Below are 17,526 nucleotides of genomic sequence, written 5' to 3'. Positions count from 1 at the left end.
CGCAGCGTCTCTTGGAAGTGGGGCGCAGGAGTGCGCGTGCGCACAGGAGGGCGCGCTAGGTAGATGTCGAGGAGAGCAACATCTCCGGGGAAGCGGGAAGGGGCCCCGGGCGTCCCCCGCATGCGCATTCTCCTCTTCGGCCGTGCTGCGCGGCCTGGAAGACCCACGGACCCGGACGGACGCAGGGCCGGCGTCACAGCGCATGCGCACTTTGCGTCTGGCCCCGCTGCGGCGCCGGGACTGGGGCGCAGGCGCGCGCGTGCGCGGCGGGCCGAGGGCGTTCGTTGGCAGGTGTCCGGGCGGGTGGCGGCGGGCGATGGGACGACCGGCGCTGCTGTTGCTCGCGCTGTGCGCAGCTGGCGCCCGGGGCCTCTACTTCCACATCGGCGAGACCGAGAAGCGCTGCTTCATCGAGGAGATCCCCGACGAGACCATGGTCATCGGTCAGGCGGGGCGAGGGAGGACAGGGCCCTGCGTGTCCCCCAGACGCGGTCACGGCGCCCCGCGGAGCGTGGGAGTCGCGCGGAGCAGGCGGGTCGTGACGGCTCTGTCTGCTCCGCAGGGAACTACCGCACCCAGATGTGGGACAAGCAGAAGGAAGTCTTTCTGCCCTCGACCCCGGGCCTGGGCATGCACGTGGAGGTGAAGGATCCCGAAGGCAAGGTAGGGCCCCCGCTGGCCGTGCTCAGGCTGGGGCAGGGGCGCTTTGCAGACTCCGTCGGGCTTCCTTCGCTAGAGCTGTTTGGGACGCGCGGAGCTCAGAGGACGTGAGCGTGCCCTGGGACAGGTGACAGTACAGGTAGGGGCTCTCTCTGTCCTGTTGCAGGTGGTGCTGTCCCGGCAGTATGGCTCGGAGGGCCGCTTCACCTTTACTTCCCACACTCCTGGTGACCACCAGATCTGCCTGCATTCCAACTCCACCAGGATGTCCCTCTTTGCTGGCGGCAGACTGGTAAGAGAATGTTCTGTTTGGCCACAGCTCGGAATCTTGAGTTTGATTTTGTCAAGTTTTGAGTTCATGACCATTGTTGTTTGTGACACTTTGTGACACGGTCACAGGGAGACAGACGCAGCACTCCTATCCCACAGCCAGGGACCAGAGGAGGTTTTGTAGCCTGGAACAGAGTCGGAGGCCCCCTGGGCTCAGACACTGTAACCTCAGAGGGTTTCTGACCTTAGGACCCTGGGGCGCTCACCCCGTCTCTTTGTAGCGTGTGCACCTAGACATCCAGGGTGGGGAGCATGCCAACAACTACCCCGAGATTGCCGCCAAGGATAAACTGACAGAACTGCAGCTCCGAGCTCGACAGCTACTTGATCAGGTGGAGCAGATCCAGAAGGAGCAGGATTACCAGAGGGTAAGCACGTGACTGTACTGGGACATGGCTGCTGCCCTTTGTACCCTCTGTGCCTACTGGAAGTTTCTGCCTGGGGCCTCTCCTACTTGGGGGATCAGCTGACACGGGGGAGTATCGGTCTCCATAGCCGTCTTCAAGCTTTGTAGACCAAGCGAAGAGAGGACAGTCCCCAGTCTAGCAGTAGCTGTTGCCTGCCCAGCAGGGATGCTTGCGGAGGGCAGCATGCCACCCTGGGGCCACTGCCAGTGGGATCAGGGGCGGTATTTCAGAAGGCACTTGGTCCTGAAGTTCAATCCTGTGCAGGAGGGAGGAGCCTAACAATAGCCGGCAACGTTTCCCCTGTGCCTCTAACCCACCTCTGTTGTCTCGCGCAGTATCGTGAGGAGCGCTTCCGTCTTACCAGCGAGAGCACCAACCAGAGGGTCCTGTGGTGGTCAATTGCTCAGACGGTCATCCTCATCCTCACTGGAATCTGGCAGATGCGTCACCTCAAAAGCTTCTTTGAGGCCAAGAAGCTGGTGTAGTATCCTCTCCGTCCGATCCTCCCGTCACATCAATTTTTGGTACTTTCCCCACCTGATAACTTCTCCACCTGGATTTTGAGGGAAAAAAAATGAAAAAAGACCACAAGCCACATTGTTTCCATGGCAACAAAGCATTCACGTCAGCCACTTGTGCACACTGGTTTTCAAGGACCCAGGACGTTGGTCTGAGTTTCCAAAGGTCCATTTGGGGTCTGTTTGGAGTCGGAACTGACCCGGGACTAAGTCTTGGGTCTGGGATTCCCCCCATCCTGGCACAAAAAGAGCAAGTGAAAAAGTGTCTGCTACCCCTTTAGTTTCTCTCTTTCTATTTCTGCAGTAGGCAGCTGAAACGCCCGGCCAGGGGCGGCCCTGCCTCCCTATTCCCTTGTTAGTCCTGGGTTTGCTCAGTGGCTTTGTGAATGTAAATAAGGGGCAGAGGCCTCAGAGAATTGTAATGTTTTTCTATATATTAGAACTATTTTTTGATAAATTATATATATTTTACTTCCTAGTTGAAGTGTTCCTGCCTGTGTTTGACTAGGTGAAAACACCCACGCAGCTTCCCCTACGCTGTTTCTCCGAACAGTTTTAAGGGCCGCAGCAGCTCACAGACATCATAGATGCTCTCACGGCCTCCCCAGGCGGCTGGGCAGAGACTTCCCTGAGGCACCTGCGATTTCCATCACGCAGGGTTTCTGAGAGTGAGGCAGTCACAGAGCTAGCACCGGCGGGGCCCTCCTCCTCTCTTCTTTTCACTTTGATTTAAGCCATGGTAAATGTTTTTTTTGCAGGAGCCACGTTTGGTTCTTCACACAGATTTTTCCAGTGAAATAAAATGTGTTGTAGTAGCTGTGTTTGAAATGAAGTAAGGGGTGGTGAGCAGAGGGGAGGCACGAAAGGAAGTGGAAGAAAGGCCCTTGGCCTTGCTGGCTCCCGTGCTGTCCCACAGTGGGCTTCAGTGTGGCCTCATTCTGCAGGGGTTTGGCCGGATGGGTGTCCATGGGTGTGGAACGGACAGGGCAGTTGCTCAGCCACTCACAGAGGTCGGCCACACAGGCCCATCAGCAGGGAATCGCGCAAGCAGATGAACTACCTGTTTCTTAGCCCCTGGAATCTTTTACAGATCTTAGTACACTGTCCCCCTCTTGTAGTAAACTTGCCCATTCTTGGCTTTTTCTTTCATGGTTTTATTTATTACATGCATTTGTTCATTTAACATATTATTTGACCCACAGAACTAAATCTTTTTCTCTGCATCCCATACTATTCCACGTGTTCATGTTTTTAATCATAAAAACACATGCAAGTTTGTTTTCTAGGCTTTGTCATTCAATATGTGTAAGCATATTTAAAATTAAGTGTTTCTCCTGTTTCTGATTCTGGATGGTTGTGTAACAGTCCAGTAAGTGAACTACTGTAACTGACTTCTCTAAAATTTCTTTGAATACTTAAAATTAGTTTTCAATTTTTAAAAAAATATTTACTTATTTTGGGGAGAGTGCCAGCAGGGGTGGAACAGGGAGAGGGACAGAGGATCCAAAGTGGGCTCTGTACTGATAGGCTGACAGCAGCGAGCCTAGTGTCGGGCTATAACTCACAAACTGTGAGATCATGTCCTGAGCCAAAGTCAGGTGCTCAACCAACTGAGCCCCCCAGGTGCTCCTAGTTTAAAATTTTCTTAGGTGAAAATTAACACAGGGAAAAAGAGGTGGCCCTGGAACTTGTTAGCCACGCGGACCTCTGGCTTGGGGCGCCTGGGGACTAAGGGATGTGGCTGGGACTGTGGCTGTTCTGCTGGAGCCCGGGCTGAGGGAGGGCAGAAGACTACAGCTAAGAACCAGAGCAGGCTTCCAGTCTGTCCACTACAGACACAGTCAAGTGGATCTTGGTTATGCCAGTAGGTCTGTGAGTTCTGGGTTTCTTCTGTGACGTTTTGAAAGGAAGGGGCATGGACCACTGATGGGGCAGGTCAATGAAAGATGATGGGCCAGCAAGTGGTGGCTGTGGAGAGGAGGATCTTCGTGCTGGTGTGTGACATTCACATACCTTGTGGTCTATGAAAGGTTTTTTGTTTTGGGGTTTTTTTTTTTAGAAAACAAGTTTGGCTAGATTCAGGGAAATCTGATTTTCTTCACAATACTACCCTGATTACATTCTGAAATTCTTCCTTTCTTAGTATGACATCCTTAACCACAAAAAAAAAAAAAAAAAAACAAAAAAACGGTAGGGGGAGAGGCCTGGTCTCCAGCTCTGGGCAAAGGAAAATGAAGGTTGCTATTAACTAGGGAGATTATTTTGGGTTATCTGGGTGAGTCCAGTGGCATCACAAGGTTCATTGAAAGTGGAGGCAAAAGACAGCGATGAGACGTGAGGACTCAACCCACCATTGCTGGCGCTGAGGATGAAGGAAGTGGACCCCCAGGCAAGCAGGGCAAAGCAAATAATTATCTGAGTCTGCAGAAGCAAATGCAGTGTTGCCAAAGTTATTTAAGCCTGGTGAGACCTCGTAAGAGTGAACTACAGAACCATAGGACAATAGTTGTGTTGTTTTATGCTAAGTTTATGCTGATTTGTTACAGCAGCAGTAGGGAATACAGGTGGCCACGAGAATCCTTATTTTTAACCACGTTGTGCAGGTAACTGATGGGCAGCCACATTAGGGAACTCCAGGCCGGCCGACCTTCTTCTCTCTATGACTCATGCTAGTCGTTTTTCCAGCCCTCATCCCAGTACGGCCTAGGTGCTGCAGCCTGTCCGTCCTATGGAGTACCTCGGGGCCTTGAGCCCTTGTGCTGGTGCACGCAGGGTCACATGTTTTCTCTGCAAGCCGCCACCCCCTGCTCGGTTCCCACTGCAACCTGGACTCCACCGACGCCGCAGGTGCCGAGAAGGTGGCCTCAAGCGCGGCGGCCCGGGGGCAGGCGGAGCGCACACACCGCGGCCCGGGAGCGGGTTTGGGGGGGCCCCCTCCCCGGCGGGGGGTGCACACAGGCAGGCCCCGACGCTAGTCTCCCGGTGGAGGCAGTGCGGGCGGGACTCCTAGGGCGAGGCTGACAGAGGCAGCGCTACCTGAAGGTGGACCCACAGGCAACGACTGCGGACAGGAGGCGGGTCCGGGCCCTTGGTGGGCGGGCGGAGGCGGGCACCGGCGACCACGCAGCCCTGCCTCCGTCGCCGGAACACCCACCCGGCCGGGCCTGAGGATGAGGCTCCGCCTGCGACCCCGGACCCTGCGCACGGCCGCAGCCGCACAGCCCAGCCGGAACGCCGGAAACCCAGGCCGCAGCACTTCCGGGGGGGGGGTGCGGCCCATGCGCAGTCGCGCTCTGACTGCGGTGCGTTTGCGCTGGCGTCGCAGAGAGGCGGCATGGCGGACCCAGAGGTGCTGGGCTTCGAGCACATGGGTCTGGACCCCCGGCTCCTGCAGGTACCAGGGAAGGCTGAGGAGCCGGGCCGACGGGGCAGGGGCGGCCACAGCGCCGCGCGCCGCCTGAGCCGCGCCTCGTGTCTCCTAGGCCGTCGCCGACCTGGGCTGGTCGCGCCCCACGCTGATCCAGGAGAAGGCCATCCCGCTGGCCCTGGAGGGGAAGGACCTCCTGGCTCGGGCGCGCACGGGCTCTGGGAAGACGGCCGCTTACGCCATTCCGATGTTGCAGCTGCTGCTCCACAGGAAGGCGGTGGGTCGGGGCGGGAGCCCGAGGGGCGGGAGGGGCGTGCCTGGTGCTGGTCCGCGCACTGGGCTGCAACCGAGGTTGCCTGGCCCCAGCCCAGGCGCTGCCAGCGTTGTTCTTTGCGTAGAGGTTGCATCACATTCCCTTCTCTGTGCCATGGAGAGCGGGCACCTTTCCCGGTTCTGCTTAACTCACGTGAACCTCTAGCGTTTAAGTAACTTTGTTCACCGCAAAGTAAGTTGCCGTTCGTGAGGGTCGGCGCCTGCGGAAAGAGCATTCCGTTCTGAGAAGAATACAAGTGAGCGAGGGCTTGATGAGGACAGAGCCAGGTGGTTATGGGGAAGCCCCCACGGTTGGGTCAGATTGCCCGGAGGAGACGGAGGAAAGGAAAGCAAAGCGTCCGATGGCTCTGCGGCCGCGGGCTGGCCCGCTGAAGTCTGACGTTTGTGCTCTTGCAGACTGGCCCCGCGGTAGAGCAGGCTGTGAGAGGGCTCGTGCTGGTGCCCACCAAGGAGCTGGCGCGGCAGGCCCGGTCCATGGTTCAGCAGCTGGCTGCCTACTGCGCTCGGGACATCCGGGTGGCAGATGTCTCTGCTGCTGAAGACTCAGCCTCTCAGAGGTAGGTGAGAGCAGCAGGGCCGTGGAGGAATGAAGGGCATGGGCCTGGGGGGCTAAGGGGGGGGGGTTATGCAGTCATGAGGAGGAGCAGGCAGGGGTGAGGCCCCAGCTGCGCCCTTCTCTCCCATACTGAGGTGTTGCCTGCCTGCAGAGCTGTGCTGATGGAGAAGCCCGATATAGTAGTGGGGACCCCGTCTCGCATCTTAAACCACTTGCAGCAAGACAGCTTGACCCTGAGAGACTCCCTGGAGCTGCTGGTGGTGGACGAGGCTGACCTTCTCTTCTCCTTTGGTTTTGAGGAGGAACTCAAGAGTCTGCTCTGGTAAGGAGGACGCGTGGGGTGGGAACAGGCTCCAGGGCCTGGAGCAGGGGGCCAGAGCTTCACCTGCTACACTTGGTGGCTCGGAGCTGGAGTCTGACAGGTTCTGCTTTGTTCCAGTCACTTGCCCCGGATTTATCAGGCTCTTCTGATGTCAGCTACTTTCAACGAAGACGTGCAGGCCCTCAAGGAGCTGGTATTGCATAACCCGGTAAGGGCCCTGCAGTACCAGCTGGAGCCGCTGATGTGAAACTCCCTTCTCGAAGGAGCTCTTTGGTATCTCGGGTGGGACAGTTGTTAGGGCGTGAGCCTCTCTGGTTCTGAGGCGCTAGAGGCCGGTGGTCGTTAACACGCTGTCCGCTACAGACAACCATGCAGATGTCCACTGGGGTGGTTCAAGGTATGAGCAGGGACCCCCAAGGGTCAGAAAGGCTGCTTTGAGCAGCATGGCCGAAGCTCTCACCTTATGTGAGCTGGACTCTTCTGAAAGGTCACTGCCGTAGGGCTTTCCTCCTGAGGGCCATCCCTCATGTTGTGTTTCTCTGTCACATGCCTCTAGCGCATCGTAGTCTTGTGTCCTCCACCCACACGACGGTTAGGGTGCGTTGAATTGTCATGACACCCAGATGAAGGGGACGCAGGGTGCCCTGGCTCACACTTTTGTGCCCTGGTTGCCCAGCAGCTTGCGGTAGCTGACCTGACCGCGGGCCGCGGGGCCGTCTTCCCTAGGTTACTCTCAAGCTGCAGGAGTCCCAGCTGCCAGGGCCAGACCAGTTAAAGCAGTTTCAGGTGGTCTGTGAGACCGAGGAGGACAAGTTCCTGCTGCTGTACGCCCTGCTCAAGCTCTCGCTGATCCGGGGCAAGTCCCTGCTGTTTGTCAACACGCTGGAGAGGAGTTACAGGCTGCGCCTGTTCCTGGAGCAGTTTGGCATCCCCGCCTGCGTGCTCAACGGGGAGCTGCCACTGCGCTCCAGGTGGGCCACGCCACCCCCCAGCTGAGATGCGCCCGAGGGGGTTGGTGGGGGTGGGCGCGGCTGGCGTTCTCTCTTAAGCACAAAGTAGAGGCCTGGCTGTGGGCCTGACTGATCTTCGCTGACTTTCCCTGTCACAACTCCTGCCGTCGCTTTGTCTTCAGCTGAGGCTGTTGAGGCACGACAGTTGAGCAGGAACAGAGTTGGAGAGGAGGAAAGTGTCAGGGTGGTGGTTACGATGATGTCAGGGTGGGAGGGGGACTCTAGCTGCCTCCTGGGCCCAACGCTTCCTCTGCCCTCGGGCCACAGGTGCCACATCATCTCACAGTTCAACCAAGGCTTCTACGACTGTGTCATAGCGACCGACACCGAAGTTCTGGGAGCCCTGGTTAAGGGCAAGCGTCGAGGCAAGGGCCCCAAGGGAGACAGGTGAGTGCTGGTCTCTCTTCCCAGCCCCTGCAGGGAGTCTGGTGTTCAGGCCTGCGGGTCCACAGAAGAGGGGTGAAGGGTGCACCTGCACGCGCCCCAGGGCAGCGGTAAGGGCCAAACTTGGCTTGTTGGTGGGCCGTCCTGTGCTGGGTGTGTCTGTGATGGGTGAGGAGTAGGTTCCCCAAGGGAACGTGAGCCTAACAGACTCCAGGTGTGGCTCTCGGATCGCTTTGTGATGCAGTGAGTCTGCCCCCCCCCTGCCGCGCTGAGGTCAGGGTGAAAGGTTTGGCCGCCGCCACTACCCTAGGTCCTGAAACAGTACCAATTCTAGGGTTTTAAACCCGTTAGGGTTTTATCATTTCTTATCAAGCTTTATTGAGAGATGTTGCGAATTAAAAGGCTTGAGAGGCTGGAGATCGCTGGTCTGGAGGGAGGAGGAGGTCAGTCTGACGCTAGGATGTCTCCCCACAGGGCTTCTGATCCGGAGGCCGGCGTGGCCCGGGGCATAGACTTCCACCACGTGTGCGCTGTGCTCAACTTTGATCTGCCCCCTACCCCTGAAGCCTACATTCATCGGGCTGGCAGGTAGGAGAGCCGGGGCCTGGCGGGCAGGCAGTGGGCCTCGGGCTGGAGATTGATGCCGGGCCACGTGTCCTTGCAGGACGGCGCGTGCCAACAACCCAGGCATGGTTTTGACCTTCGTGCTGCCCGCTGAGCAGTCGCACCTCGACACGATCGAGGAGCTTCTCTGTGGAGGTGAGAGCCCAGCCCTCCTCTCCAGCCACACCTCAGACCCAGTGGTGGGGATGGCAGCGGGGACACCAGCGTGGGCAGTAGCACCCCTGCTCGGCCCTGCTCTGCTCGGCCCTGCCCTGCCCCTCCCTCCTGCTCCACCTTCTCACACTCAGGGTGGCAGGCGGCATCCCCCACAGATGAGCAAGCTGAGGTCCAGAGCTGTCGGGCAGGTGGTCAGAGTCACGTTTATTGTCTGATTCAAGGAGCAGAAGGACCAAGGGAGGGGAGTGGGTTTGGAGAAAAGGGAGGGGGCTGGTGGTGTCCCAGGAGAGGACTTTGGGAGAGGAGGCTACGCGGGGTGTCCTTCCCTGACCCCCAGGTAGCCCAGCCGTGGTCTGGGCTCCTCTGTCTTCGAGGTTACGTTGCAGCAGCATAGCTGGCAACTTTCCAGGCCGAGGGGCAGGCTGTGCAAGGGGCGTGGCTGGGGCTGCCCTCCAGCCAGGAGGTTCTGTAAGGAGGTCCGGACAGGGCTTCTGTGCAGCCTCATTGCTGCCTGTGTTGGGGGTGCGGGAAAGACACCATTCACCACGTGGCATTAAGCCTGTGGGCCCGTGCAGAAGATGGGCCGGGCACCGCTTGGCAGGCATGTGAGGGGTGCGTTGTGCCCTGGCTTCTTCAGCTGGCACGCTGGTTTGTCACGGACCCTGAGTGTCCCAGCGTGGCCATTCCTGCTCAGAACGGGGCGTGGCTGCAGGTGGTGGTGTTCTGTGCTGCCCTTTGCTTTTGCTGCTCTTATGGCGAGAGTGGGTAGGTGGGCAGGTTGCAAGGCTGAGGATGTGTCTGGCACCCAGGGGATGATGGGTTGCCTCAGTCACAGTGTCCTGGAGCAGCTGTCGTGGGCCATCCACAAGACTCTGGTTTCTCGCTGTACATGCACGTCACGGGGAAGCAGTGGGCTGGGCTCTGGGCTGCTTCGCCCCAGGGAGGGGTTACAAGGGGCTCTGAGCAGGTGACCCCCCAGTAGACCCACCCTGAACCTTCAGCCCAGGGGACCCTCTGTGCTGTTCTCTCCACAGAGAACGAGGCCCCTGTCCTGCTGCCCTACCAGTTCCGCATGGAGGAGATCGAGGGCTTCCGCTATCGCTGCAGAGTGAGTGGAACGTGGGGTGGGGGGAGGGGGGTCCGTTCCTCAGGGACCTGGGTCAGACCCCTGCTGCTGAATGCTGGGCATGAGGGAAGATTGGGCAGCCTCGCCGTCCTGACCTCTGGTGTGCACACCCAGGACGCCATGCGCTCAGTGACAAAACAGGCCATTCGAGAGGCAAGGTTGAAGGAGATCAAGGAGGAACTTCTGCATTCAGAGAGGCTCAAGGTGAGGGCCGGTGGGGGGAGGACTCGGCCTCTGTGGGGGACACGTGGCTCTGAGCAGGGAGCACATGGGGCGCAGCTGCTCACAGGAGGGCCTCAGAAGGAAGAGTGAGCCTGCTGTTCGCCCGTGTCCCTTGCAGACATACTTCGAAGACAACCCCCGGGACCTCCAGCTGCTGCGGCACGATCTGCCTTTGCACCCTGCCGTGGTGAAGCCCCACCTGGGCCACGTCCCTGACTACCTAGGTGAGCACGTACCCCTGTGTGGGCAGGGGCGGGGACCCCATGCTGCAGGCACTGGCAGAGGCCGCACCCAGGCCCAGCAGCACCATCCCAGCCGCTGGTTATGCAGCAGGGCCAGTGTGGAAGGGGGTCATGGCAGGAGGTGAAGCGGGGGTGGGGGATTGGGGAACAGGCCTGTCTGAGCCTCATGGGGACCAGAGATGCCCAGGTTACCGTCATGTCAGGAATGGACCATGAGCTCGGCTTCTGGGGTACAGTCAAGGCCAAAATTCAACCAGGTGGTCCAAGTGTCTGGTTTTCTTTGTGCAGCCGTAATCCTGGTAATGGTGTCCGGTGTGTGGTGTCTCTGGTAACAAGCACATGTGTTTTTGTGCTGAACTTGCTGAAGACAGGTTAAGGGGGAAGGGCCAGTAAGAGTTGGCCCTCTCAAGCCCGTGGGTGTGCAGGAAAGGCTTGGGCCAGCAGCACAGAAGGATTCAGAACATGGGAAGGTGCCACAGAGACTGGTGGAGTGGGTTCCCCAGGACTGACCTGGAGGGACTGGTGGGGGCCAGGTTCTCTAAAGACTGGAGGGACTGGTGGGGGCCGAATTCCCCAGGACTGATCTGGAGGGATTGGTGGGGGCCGAGTTCCCCAGGACTGACCTTCAGGGATTGGTGGGGGCCAGGTTCCCAAGGACTGACCTAAAGAGATTGGTGGGGGCCAGGTTCCCCAAGGACTGACCTGGAGACGTTGGTGAAGGCCAGGTTCCTCAAGGACTGACCTGGAGAGATTGGTGGGGGCCAGGTTCCCCAAGGACTGAACTGGAAGGACCGAATTCCCCAGGCCTGATCTGGAGGGACTGGTGGGGGCCAGGTTCTCCAAAGACTGGAGGGACTGTGGGGGCCAAATTCCCCAGGACTGATCTGGAGGGATTGGTGGGGGCCAAGTTCCCCAGGACTGACCTTCAGGGATTAGTGGGGGCCGGGTTCCCCAAGGACTGACGTGGAGGCATTGGTGGGGGCTGGGTTCCCCAAGGACTGACCTAGAGGGATTGGTGGGGGCCAAGTTCCCCAAGGACTGACCTGGAGGGACTGGTGGCGGCCGGGTTCCCCAAAGACCTGGAGGGATTGGTGGAGGCTGGGTTCCCAAGGACTGAACTGGAGGGATTGGTGGGGGCCAGGTTCCCCAAGGACTGACCCGGAGGGATTGGTGGGGGCCAGGTTCCCCAAGGACTGACCTAGAGAGACAGGGAGAAGGGGGTGAGGGAACCCTGTCCTGCATCCCACAGGAGTAAAGTCTTTGGTAAGAGTGTGTGGCGGGGAGCCTAGGGGGCCAGGTGAGGTGGGAGAGGGCGGCAGTGGGATGTGGAGGCCTGTGGGGATTGGGTGGGTGCCCTGCCAAGGTCAGGTGGTGGTGAGGTCAGAGGCCAAGGATCACAGCACGTGGCAGCAGTGACCATGTGGCCTGGTGGGTGTAGGAAGGATGTGAGGGAAGGGCTCTGGTTGGGTATGAATTTGTAATAACAGACCACATGTGAAGAAGTTACACGTGGGCTTTTTTTCTGTTTCAGAAGTATCTTTGCCTTAAAAATGCATGTGATTTTATCTTTCTGCCACGTTCTTAACGCAGCAAGCAAACACAGTCGGGGAGGGACTTAACCTGTGTCTTTGCAATCTCGTCCCAGAACACAGCCACCCTCGCAGCCCTGGGCACGTGGCGGGAGGCAGCGGGGGCTCCTGGGCCCCTTGGACATAGGGGCAGATTGGAGCCAGCCCGCCGGTCACAGGGGGCGTGGGTGGGCAGGTGGGCTATGTGCAGGGGTGGTGGCAGCCATGGGGTCTGTGTGTCTTTTAGTCCCTCCTGCTCTGCGTGGTCTTGTCCACCCTCCCAAGAAGCGGAAGAAGCTGGCCTCTAAGAAGGCCAAGGTCAAGGTAAGTTTTCTGGGTCCTTGGTGATGCTGCAGGGCTCTCCTACCTTGTTCCGTTGTCTTAGGGGTGTACATGTCCCTTGCCCTTGGGAGGTGGGGGAAGGGCCCTGAGAACTCGGCCCATGCTCTTGGGCTGCGGGTTAGTCGTGGGGGCAGACACTCCCTGGGCTGCTTGCCAGCAGCTTCAAGAACGCAGGAGGGTCTGCTCTGCCCCCGCTGCCCACCCTGTCTAGCGGGGACCACGCCTCCCATCTCTCCCAGTCTGTCTCCGCTGAACCCAATTTCCTGGCTAACCCGTGACTTTGCCCCGCAGAAGGCACGGACCCGGAACCCACTGCGCAGCTTCAGGCACAGAGAGGAGAGACGTAGGCCCACCGCTGTGCCTCCCTGAGGCTGTGCGTGCAGCCTCTGGTCTTGGGGATGCGTTCTGGGGCTGAGCAGGGAGCGGAGGCCAGCTTCCCGTCCTGGATGGTCTGGATGGTGGGGCAGGCAGCGCCGTGGTGGTGCTGGTTCCTGGTGCCACCAGGCTGCCACTTTGTTCCTTGACAGAATAAGGATTCTGGCTGGCCTGGCCTGTGCTTCCTCTCTGTGTGAAGGTATGCTCATCCCTGGAAACCTTGGGAATTAAACCGCATCCAGGAGGCGGCGCCTGGCTCTCTGCCTGCTGCGTGTGGTACCTGCCGGGCCAGCAGAGGTCAGCCGTGCGGCGCTGTGACCCACCTCGCCTGGGTCTCTGGCCCAACCACTGCCGCGCCCAGGACTTGGAATGACCCTGCTCCCCTGGAGCACCACAAGGAGGCGGGCCTTCCCAGCCGTGAGCCCCACACCTCCCCCTCCAAGCCTGGTTATGTCGTAAATGCCTCCCGGAGGCAGGGAGCCCAGGGAGTCGTCACGGGGTGTGCATGTGCAGCGTTCCAGGCTCTCCACCCAGCCAGAAGGCCCCAGAAGGAGCAGATCCCAGCGTCTGCTGCTGTCCAAAGGCAGGGGTCTCCCTTGTGCCATGTCCTGGTGTGACTGTCACCTGCTGTGGGCCTTGTGAGGCCGGGCTGGTTGGGAGAGAACATAGGGCAGCGAGGAAGCTGTGTCTTTGCTTCCTGTGAGAGTGTGGTGGCGCTTGGGGTTGCTGGGGCTTGACCTTTCCTGCTGCTGTTGCATTTGAGGGTTTCTGAGGTGTGCTGGTGGGGCTCTGTGAGCGAGCCCGGGGGGCCACTGGGGTTCCAACTGGCCTGAAGCTGCTTTATGAGGCGGGGAGGAGCCGAGGCCTGGCCCTGAGCACAGGAGGGCCCTGAGTGTTCTGGGCTGCCTACGAGGGCACAGCAGCCTTCTCCCCGAGGTTCCCTGTCCCTCTGACCCTACCACCTCCACATGCTCCTGGCCAGTGAGCTTGCAGCTTGGATCCAGGTGCAGGAGGGTTTGGGTCCAAGGGGACTGCCCTGGGCCTGGTCCCCACTTGGGGACAGAGCTGAGGCTGTACACCTGTTGTCTTCAACAAGCTCTGGAGAAGGCTGGTCCCCATTCCCAGGTGGGAAGCAGGGTTCAGAAGTTCCTGGCGCACTGAGCTTACGGGGCAAGTGAGGGCTGGTGGATGGGATGTGGGCCCTGTGCTGGCCCAGCGGCCACCCCAGTGGAGGAACAGCTGGCCTGGCCAGCACTCTCACCACCACGGGGCAGGTGCCATCTGAGGCATGTGGGAGCTGGGCTGTGCCGACGCACCCCTCCCTGAGCTAGAATGTCAGCCAGCTGGGGCAGTGGAGAGAGTGGGGCGTCCCTGCACCCTGACACCACAGAGGGTCATCTAGTCCCCACCCCACCCTGGGGATAGGCCTTGCTGTGTCCATTTACTTAATTTACATGTGGGGAAACTTAATTTACATTCTGGGGCTAGACTTGTCCACCCAATGTGTGTCTAAACCAGAGCCAGACAGGCCCTAGGGATGTGGGCGTGTGGGAGGACACCCTGGACCTAGGAGGGGTGGGGTGGGGTGGGGTGAGCCTGCTATAAGCCTGAAGCATAAGGCTCACAGCCGAAAGGTCGGCAGAGTGCAGGGACCATGTCACCTCAAGCCGGCAGTCACACCCACACGGATGCCTGAGTGGGTGCTTCTGGGAGGTGGGAATCTGCTCTTAACTGCACCCGAGCCGCAAACCACACACTTGCTGGGACCTGCCAGGTGCAGGGGTGGGGTGGGGGGCTGGGCAGCGCACTGACTGAGACAGACCTGACTGGAAACAGCCTGTGGGATCCTGACGCATCTGAGAGCAAAAAGAAAACAAAGTGGTGTCTTCAAATAGGGAAAGGCTGAGGAAGTAATTTATTTCTGAGATAAGAGTCCTATGCTAAGTGCTGAGAAGGTGGAGGGAGGAGCAGGTGGTTTTGGAGCAGAGGAGCTTCCGGATCAGATAGCCAAGGGGCGGTGGAGATAAAGGAGGGAAGAACACTGTGCTCCTAGAAACCTCTGGACCCAGAGTGTTTCCAGCTAACTGATACCCATCTGCTGCGGGCCAGTGACTCAGGGGAACGCGTTCCAGGCACTTTGGTCCCTAGGGGCAGGGTCCCTGAGAGGTAGGGGCAGTCCAGTGGGGTACGTGCAGGGAGACGCCCCTGCCAAATGCTGGCCTCTGTCCTGCAGGAGGAAGTGCTGGGGTGCCCTGTTTCTGTCTGTCACAGCAATTTGTGCATGCACAAGGGGGTGGTGCTCACGCACCTGCATGGGGAGTGGGCCAGGCACCACTGGACAGATGCCTCTCGGGACAATAGAGTTCAGTGTCTGCTCACCCACGAGCCCACCAGCAGTCCGTCCACTGAGCAGAGTAGGCACATGGGCAGGGGCTCTTTGTGACACCGCGGTGCGCCGGCCCAGCTGGCTTCCAGGGGGGGACCTTGCCTCTCTTGGTTTCCCCCTGCGTCTCTGTGAGTGGAGTGAAGTGACCCATCCAGTGTTCTTGTGTGGGACATGCCCACGGGGGCTCTGCACACAGCACCCCTCCCCTCACTTCTGCGGACACCTGAGGCACAGGCTTCCCCTTACGATGCAGGGATGCAGGTCTGAGCCAGCAGGTCTCGGGCAGGGCCTGGGGCTCTGTGTTCCTCAAGACCTTCCTGCCAGGGGAGGCTGATGGTGCTGGGCTCAAGACCCCTTGAGAGGTGAGCTTTCATGTCTATGCACCTATCCCATTCTACAGATGGGGAAACTGAGGCTCAGAGAAAAGCCAGGCCAGTGGCACCTGGCTGAGGGACAGACTGGGCTGGTGTTGGGATCTGCGGACCCCACTCTGGAACCCCAGGTGAGAGAGTTCAGTTTGAGTCCTGTCCCATCCCTTGTTGAGCCTGATCATCTGTAACATACGTGATGAGGGCTGTCACTTTTTAGCATAAGTGTGTCCCATGCAATGTGTGTGATCTACAAAATTATCCATTGTCTGAAATTCAGATCTACCTGGCTGACCTTTTTTTTGAATTTTTAAAAAAATTTTATTTATGAGAGATTGAACACAAGCAGGGGAGGGGCAGAGAGAGGGAGACACAGAATCTGAAGCAGGCTCCAGGCTGCAAGCTGTCAGCACAGAGCCCAACTTGGGGCTCGAACTCATGAACTGTGAGATCGTAACCTGAGTCAAAGTTGGATGCTTAACCGAGCCACCCAGGTGCCCTTGACCTTTTCTAAATTTGGAAGTTCCCTTGCTGGAGCACAGCCTTGTCCAGCAAGCCCTCCTGACTCCTCGCCTGAGCTGGCCACCCTCCTCTGTCTCTCTAGTACGGACTTGGTCGTCCTGCTGTCCACCTTGGGATGCGAGACCCAGAGGTAGGGGCTCGACTAAGGGACTGTCCTGGTGCCAGAGGCTCCTGACTGTTTACAATGAAAAGTGAAAGGAAAGGATGTACCGACCGGGCTGGACTCTGCCCTCTGACATAGCGGGTTGGACGCACCTTGTGTGTCCCCTCCGTGACTCAGGGCGGAGATCATGGGGCTTCCCCAGCCTGGGGCTGGCTGCCAAGCTGTTGGGTATCTATCTAGTGACGTCAGGCCCACCCCTGCCTGCCCTTGCCCATTCCCTGGATGGGGGCTGTGGGACCCCTGGCTGGTGACCTGCTTCAGGTCCCTTCGCCGCCCAACTCAGCTCCAGATTAGAAAGTGCAGGGGGAGTGCCAACAGAGACCACTATAGAAGGGCTACCGTGAAGTTGCCTAGCCAGCTCCAAGGGCTGGGAAGGACACGAGGAGCCACATGCTTGTCAAGTAGAGACTAGGCATCAGGGGTCAGCTTTCCGGGCCTTGTCCTCACTCAGCCTGGGTGCCTGAACTCCAAGCCCTGTTTGGTGGTCTGACTTCTGTGTTCTCAGCCCTGCCCACATCTTGTCACGTTAACATCTAAGGTCTTCTTTTGCCAGATCCTGGAGATGGGCCAGGGGTGCCCATGGAGGCAGCAGTGAGGGATGGATTGTCCTAGCTGCCCGTCCAGGGAGTCCTCGGGAAGGACCTGAGGTCTGTCCATGTAAGGGTTCTATAAAGCAGACAGCTGGCCTCGCTGCTGGCCCTTCCCCACATCAGCAGTGGCCTTGGAGGAGCGGGCTTCCTCCAGAGATGCTGGTGCCTGCCCCATGGGCAAGTGGGAACAAAAGAGCAGACAGCCTGAGCTCTCGAGCTTCTGCAGCTGTCAGTCCTGACTGCTGCTGAGCTCCAGGGACAAAGGATCTAATCTGTCCACTGAAATGTCTTGATGGGACCCTTATGTGTGTTCAGGATCCCTGTACCCAGGAACCAGGAAGTCAGCCTCCAGGAGCAGGACACACACAGAGAAGGCAGCCAACCAAGTGCCATGCTGGGTGGAGCAGGGGAAGCCTGCTGGAGTCTGGGTGGTGGGTTGTTTTGTTTGTTTAATTTTTGTTTAACGTTTATTATCGAGAGACAGAGTGTGGGCAGGGGAGGGGTAGAGAGAGAGGGAGACACAGAATCCGAAGCAGGCTCCAGGCTCCGAGCTGTCAGCACAGAGCCCAACGTGGGGCTCAAACTCACAGACTGAGATCATGACCTGAGCTGAAGTCTGATGCTCAACCGACTGAACCCCCCAGGGGCCCCTTGTCTGTTTTTAAGTTGGGTGAGTTCCTTGGTTATTTTAGGAGTTCTTTATATATTCTGGATACTAATTCCTTATCAGATATGTTTTTGATACTTTGCAAATGTTTTCTCCCATTCTGTGGGTTACCATTGCACTCTCTTGATGGTGTCCTTCGATGCACAAAGGACTTCAACTGTGATGAATTCTAATTTATTTACTGTTCCTTTGGCCTGTGCTTTTGCTATAGCATCAAAACCATCGCTGAATTCAACATCGTGAAGAATTTCCTCTAAATTTTCTTCTAAGAGTTTTATAGTGGGAAGC

At 58.4% G+C, this 17,526-nt stretch overlaps 2 protein-coding genes across 3 annotated transcripts; both read left to right on the top strand.

Moving 5' to 3' along the window:
- Nucleotides 1–260: 260 nt before the first annotated feature.
- Nucleotides 261–3,336, top strand: TMED4 (transmembrane p24 trafficking protein 4). 2 transcript variants are annotated; one of them, XM_042962858.1, is made up of 6 exons: nucleotides 261–443; nucleotides 563–663; nucleotides 827–952; nucleotides 1,212–1,358; nucleotides 1,733–1,921; nucleotides 2,395–3,336. In XM_042962858.1, exons 1-5 carry the CDS (start codon nucleotides 317–319, stop codon nucleotides 1,880–1,882), a joined length of 651 nt encoding a protein of 216 aa, XP_042818792.1. In that variant the 5' UTR covers nucleotides 261–316; the 3' UTR covers nucleotides 1,883–1,921; nucleotides 2,395–3,336. The 2 variants fall into 2 exon arrangements, with proteins under 2 accessions (XP_042818792.1, XP_042818786.1); XM_042962852.1 differs by lacking the exon at nucleotides 2,395–3,336 and having other exon boundaries at nucleotides 1,733–2,393.
- A 1,732-nt stretch (nucleotides 3,337–5,068) lies between these two features.
- DDX56 (DEAD-box helicase 56) lies at nucleotides 5,069–12,713 on the top strand. The gene is made up of 14 exons (XM_042962849.1): nucleotides 5,069–5,309; nucleotides 5,398–5,559; nucleotides 6,012–6,172; nucleotides 6,323–6,493; nucleotides 6,611–6,701; nucleotides 7,220–7,464; nucleotides 7,771–7,890; nucleotides 8,362–8,475; nucleotides 8,552–8,646; nucleotides 9,702–9,775; nucleotides 9,908–9,997; nucleotides 10,134–10,239; nucleotides 12,073–12,149; nucleotides 12,459–12,713. The coding sequence occupies exons 1-14, from the start codon at nucleotides 5,250–5,252 to the stop codon at nucleotides 12,534–12,536; spliced, it is 1,644 nt and encodes a 547-aa protein (XP_042818783.1). The 5' UTR covers nucleotides 5,069–5,249; the 3' UTR covers nucleotides 12,537–12,713.
- The last annotated feature ends 4,813 nt before the right edge of the window (nucleotides 12,714–17,526 follow it).

Source organism: Panthera tigris, chromosome A2 (genome assembly GCF_018350195.1).
Source record: "Panthera tigris isolate Pti1 chromosome A2, P.tigris_Pti1_mat1.1, whole genome shotgun sequence".
Lineage (NCBI taxonomy): Eukaryota > Metazoa > Chordata > Mammalia > Carnivora > Felidae > Panthera > Panthera tigris.
The sequence above is the reverse complement of the archived record's forward strand: the minus strand, read 5'-3'. Positions and strand labels throughout refer to the sequence as shown.

What these genes read in the sequence shown, in the direction of transcription:
- DDX56 (XM_042962849.1), top strand. Translation starts at nt 5,250, where the DNA reads ATGGCGGACCCAGAGGTGCTGGGCTTCGAGCACATGGGTCTGGACCCC. An exon ending in GAAGACTCAGCCTCTCAGAG is followed by an intron (nt 6,173 to 6,322) that starts GTAGGTGAGAGC and finishes GCCTGCCTGCAG; the next exon opens with AGCTGTGCTGATGGAGAAGC. An exon ending in GCTTCCGCTATCGCTGCAGA is followed by an intron (nt 9,776 to 9,907) that starts GTGAGTGGAACG and finishes GTGCACACCCAG; the next exon opens with GACGCCATGCGCTCAGTGAC.
- TMED4 (XM_042962858.1), top strand. Translation starts at nt 317, where the DNA reads ATGGGACGACCGGCGCTGCTGTTGCTCGCGCTGTGCGCAGCTGGCGCC. An exon ending in CGACGAGACCATGGTCATCG is followed by an intron (nt 444 to 562) that starts GTCAGGCGGGGC and finishes TCTGCTCCGCAG; the next exon opens with GGAACTACCGCACCCAGATG. An exon ending in TCTTTGCTGGCGGCAGACTG is followed by an intron (nt 953 to 1,211) that starts GTAAGAGAATGT and finishes GTCTCTTTGTAG; the next exon opens with CGTGTGCACCTAGACATCCA.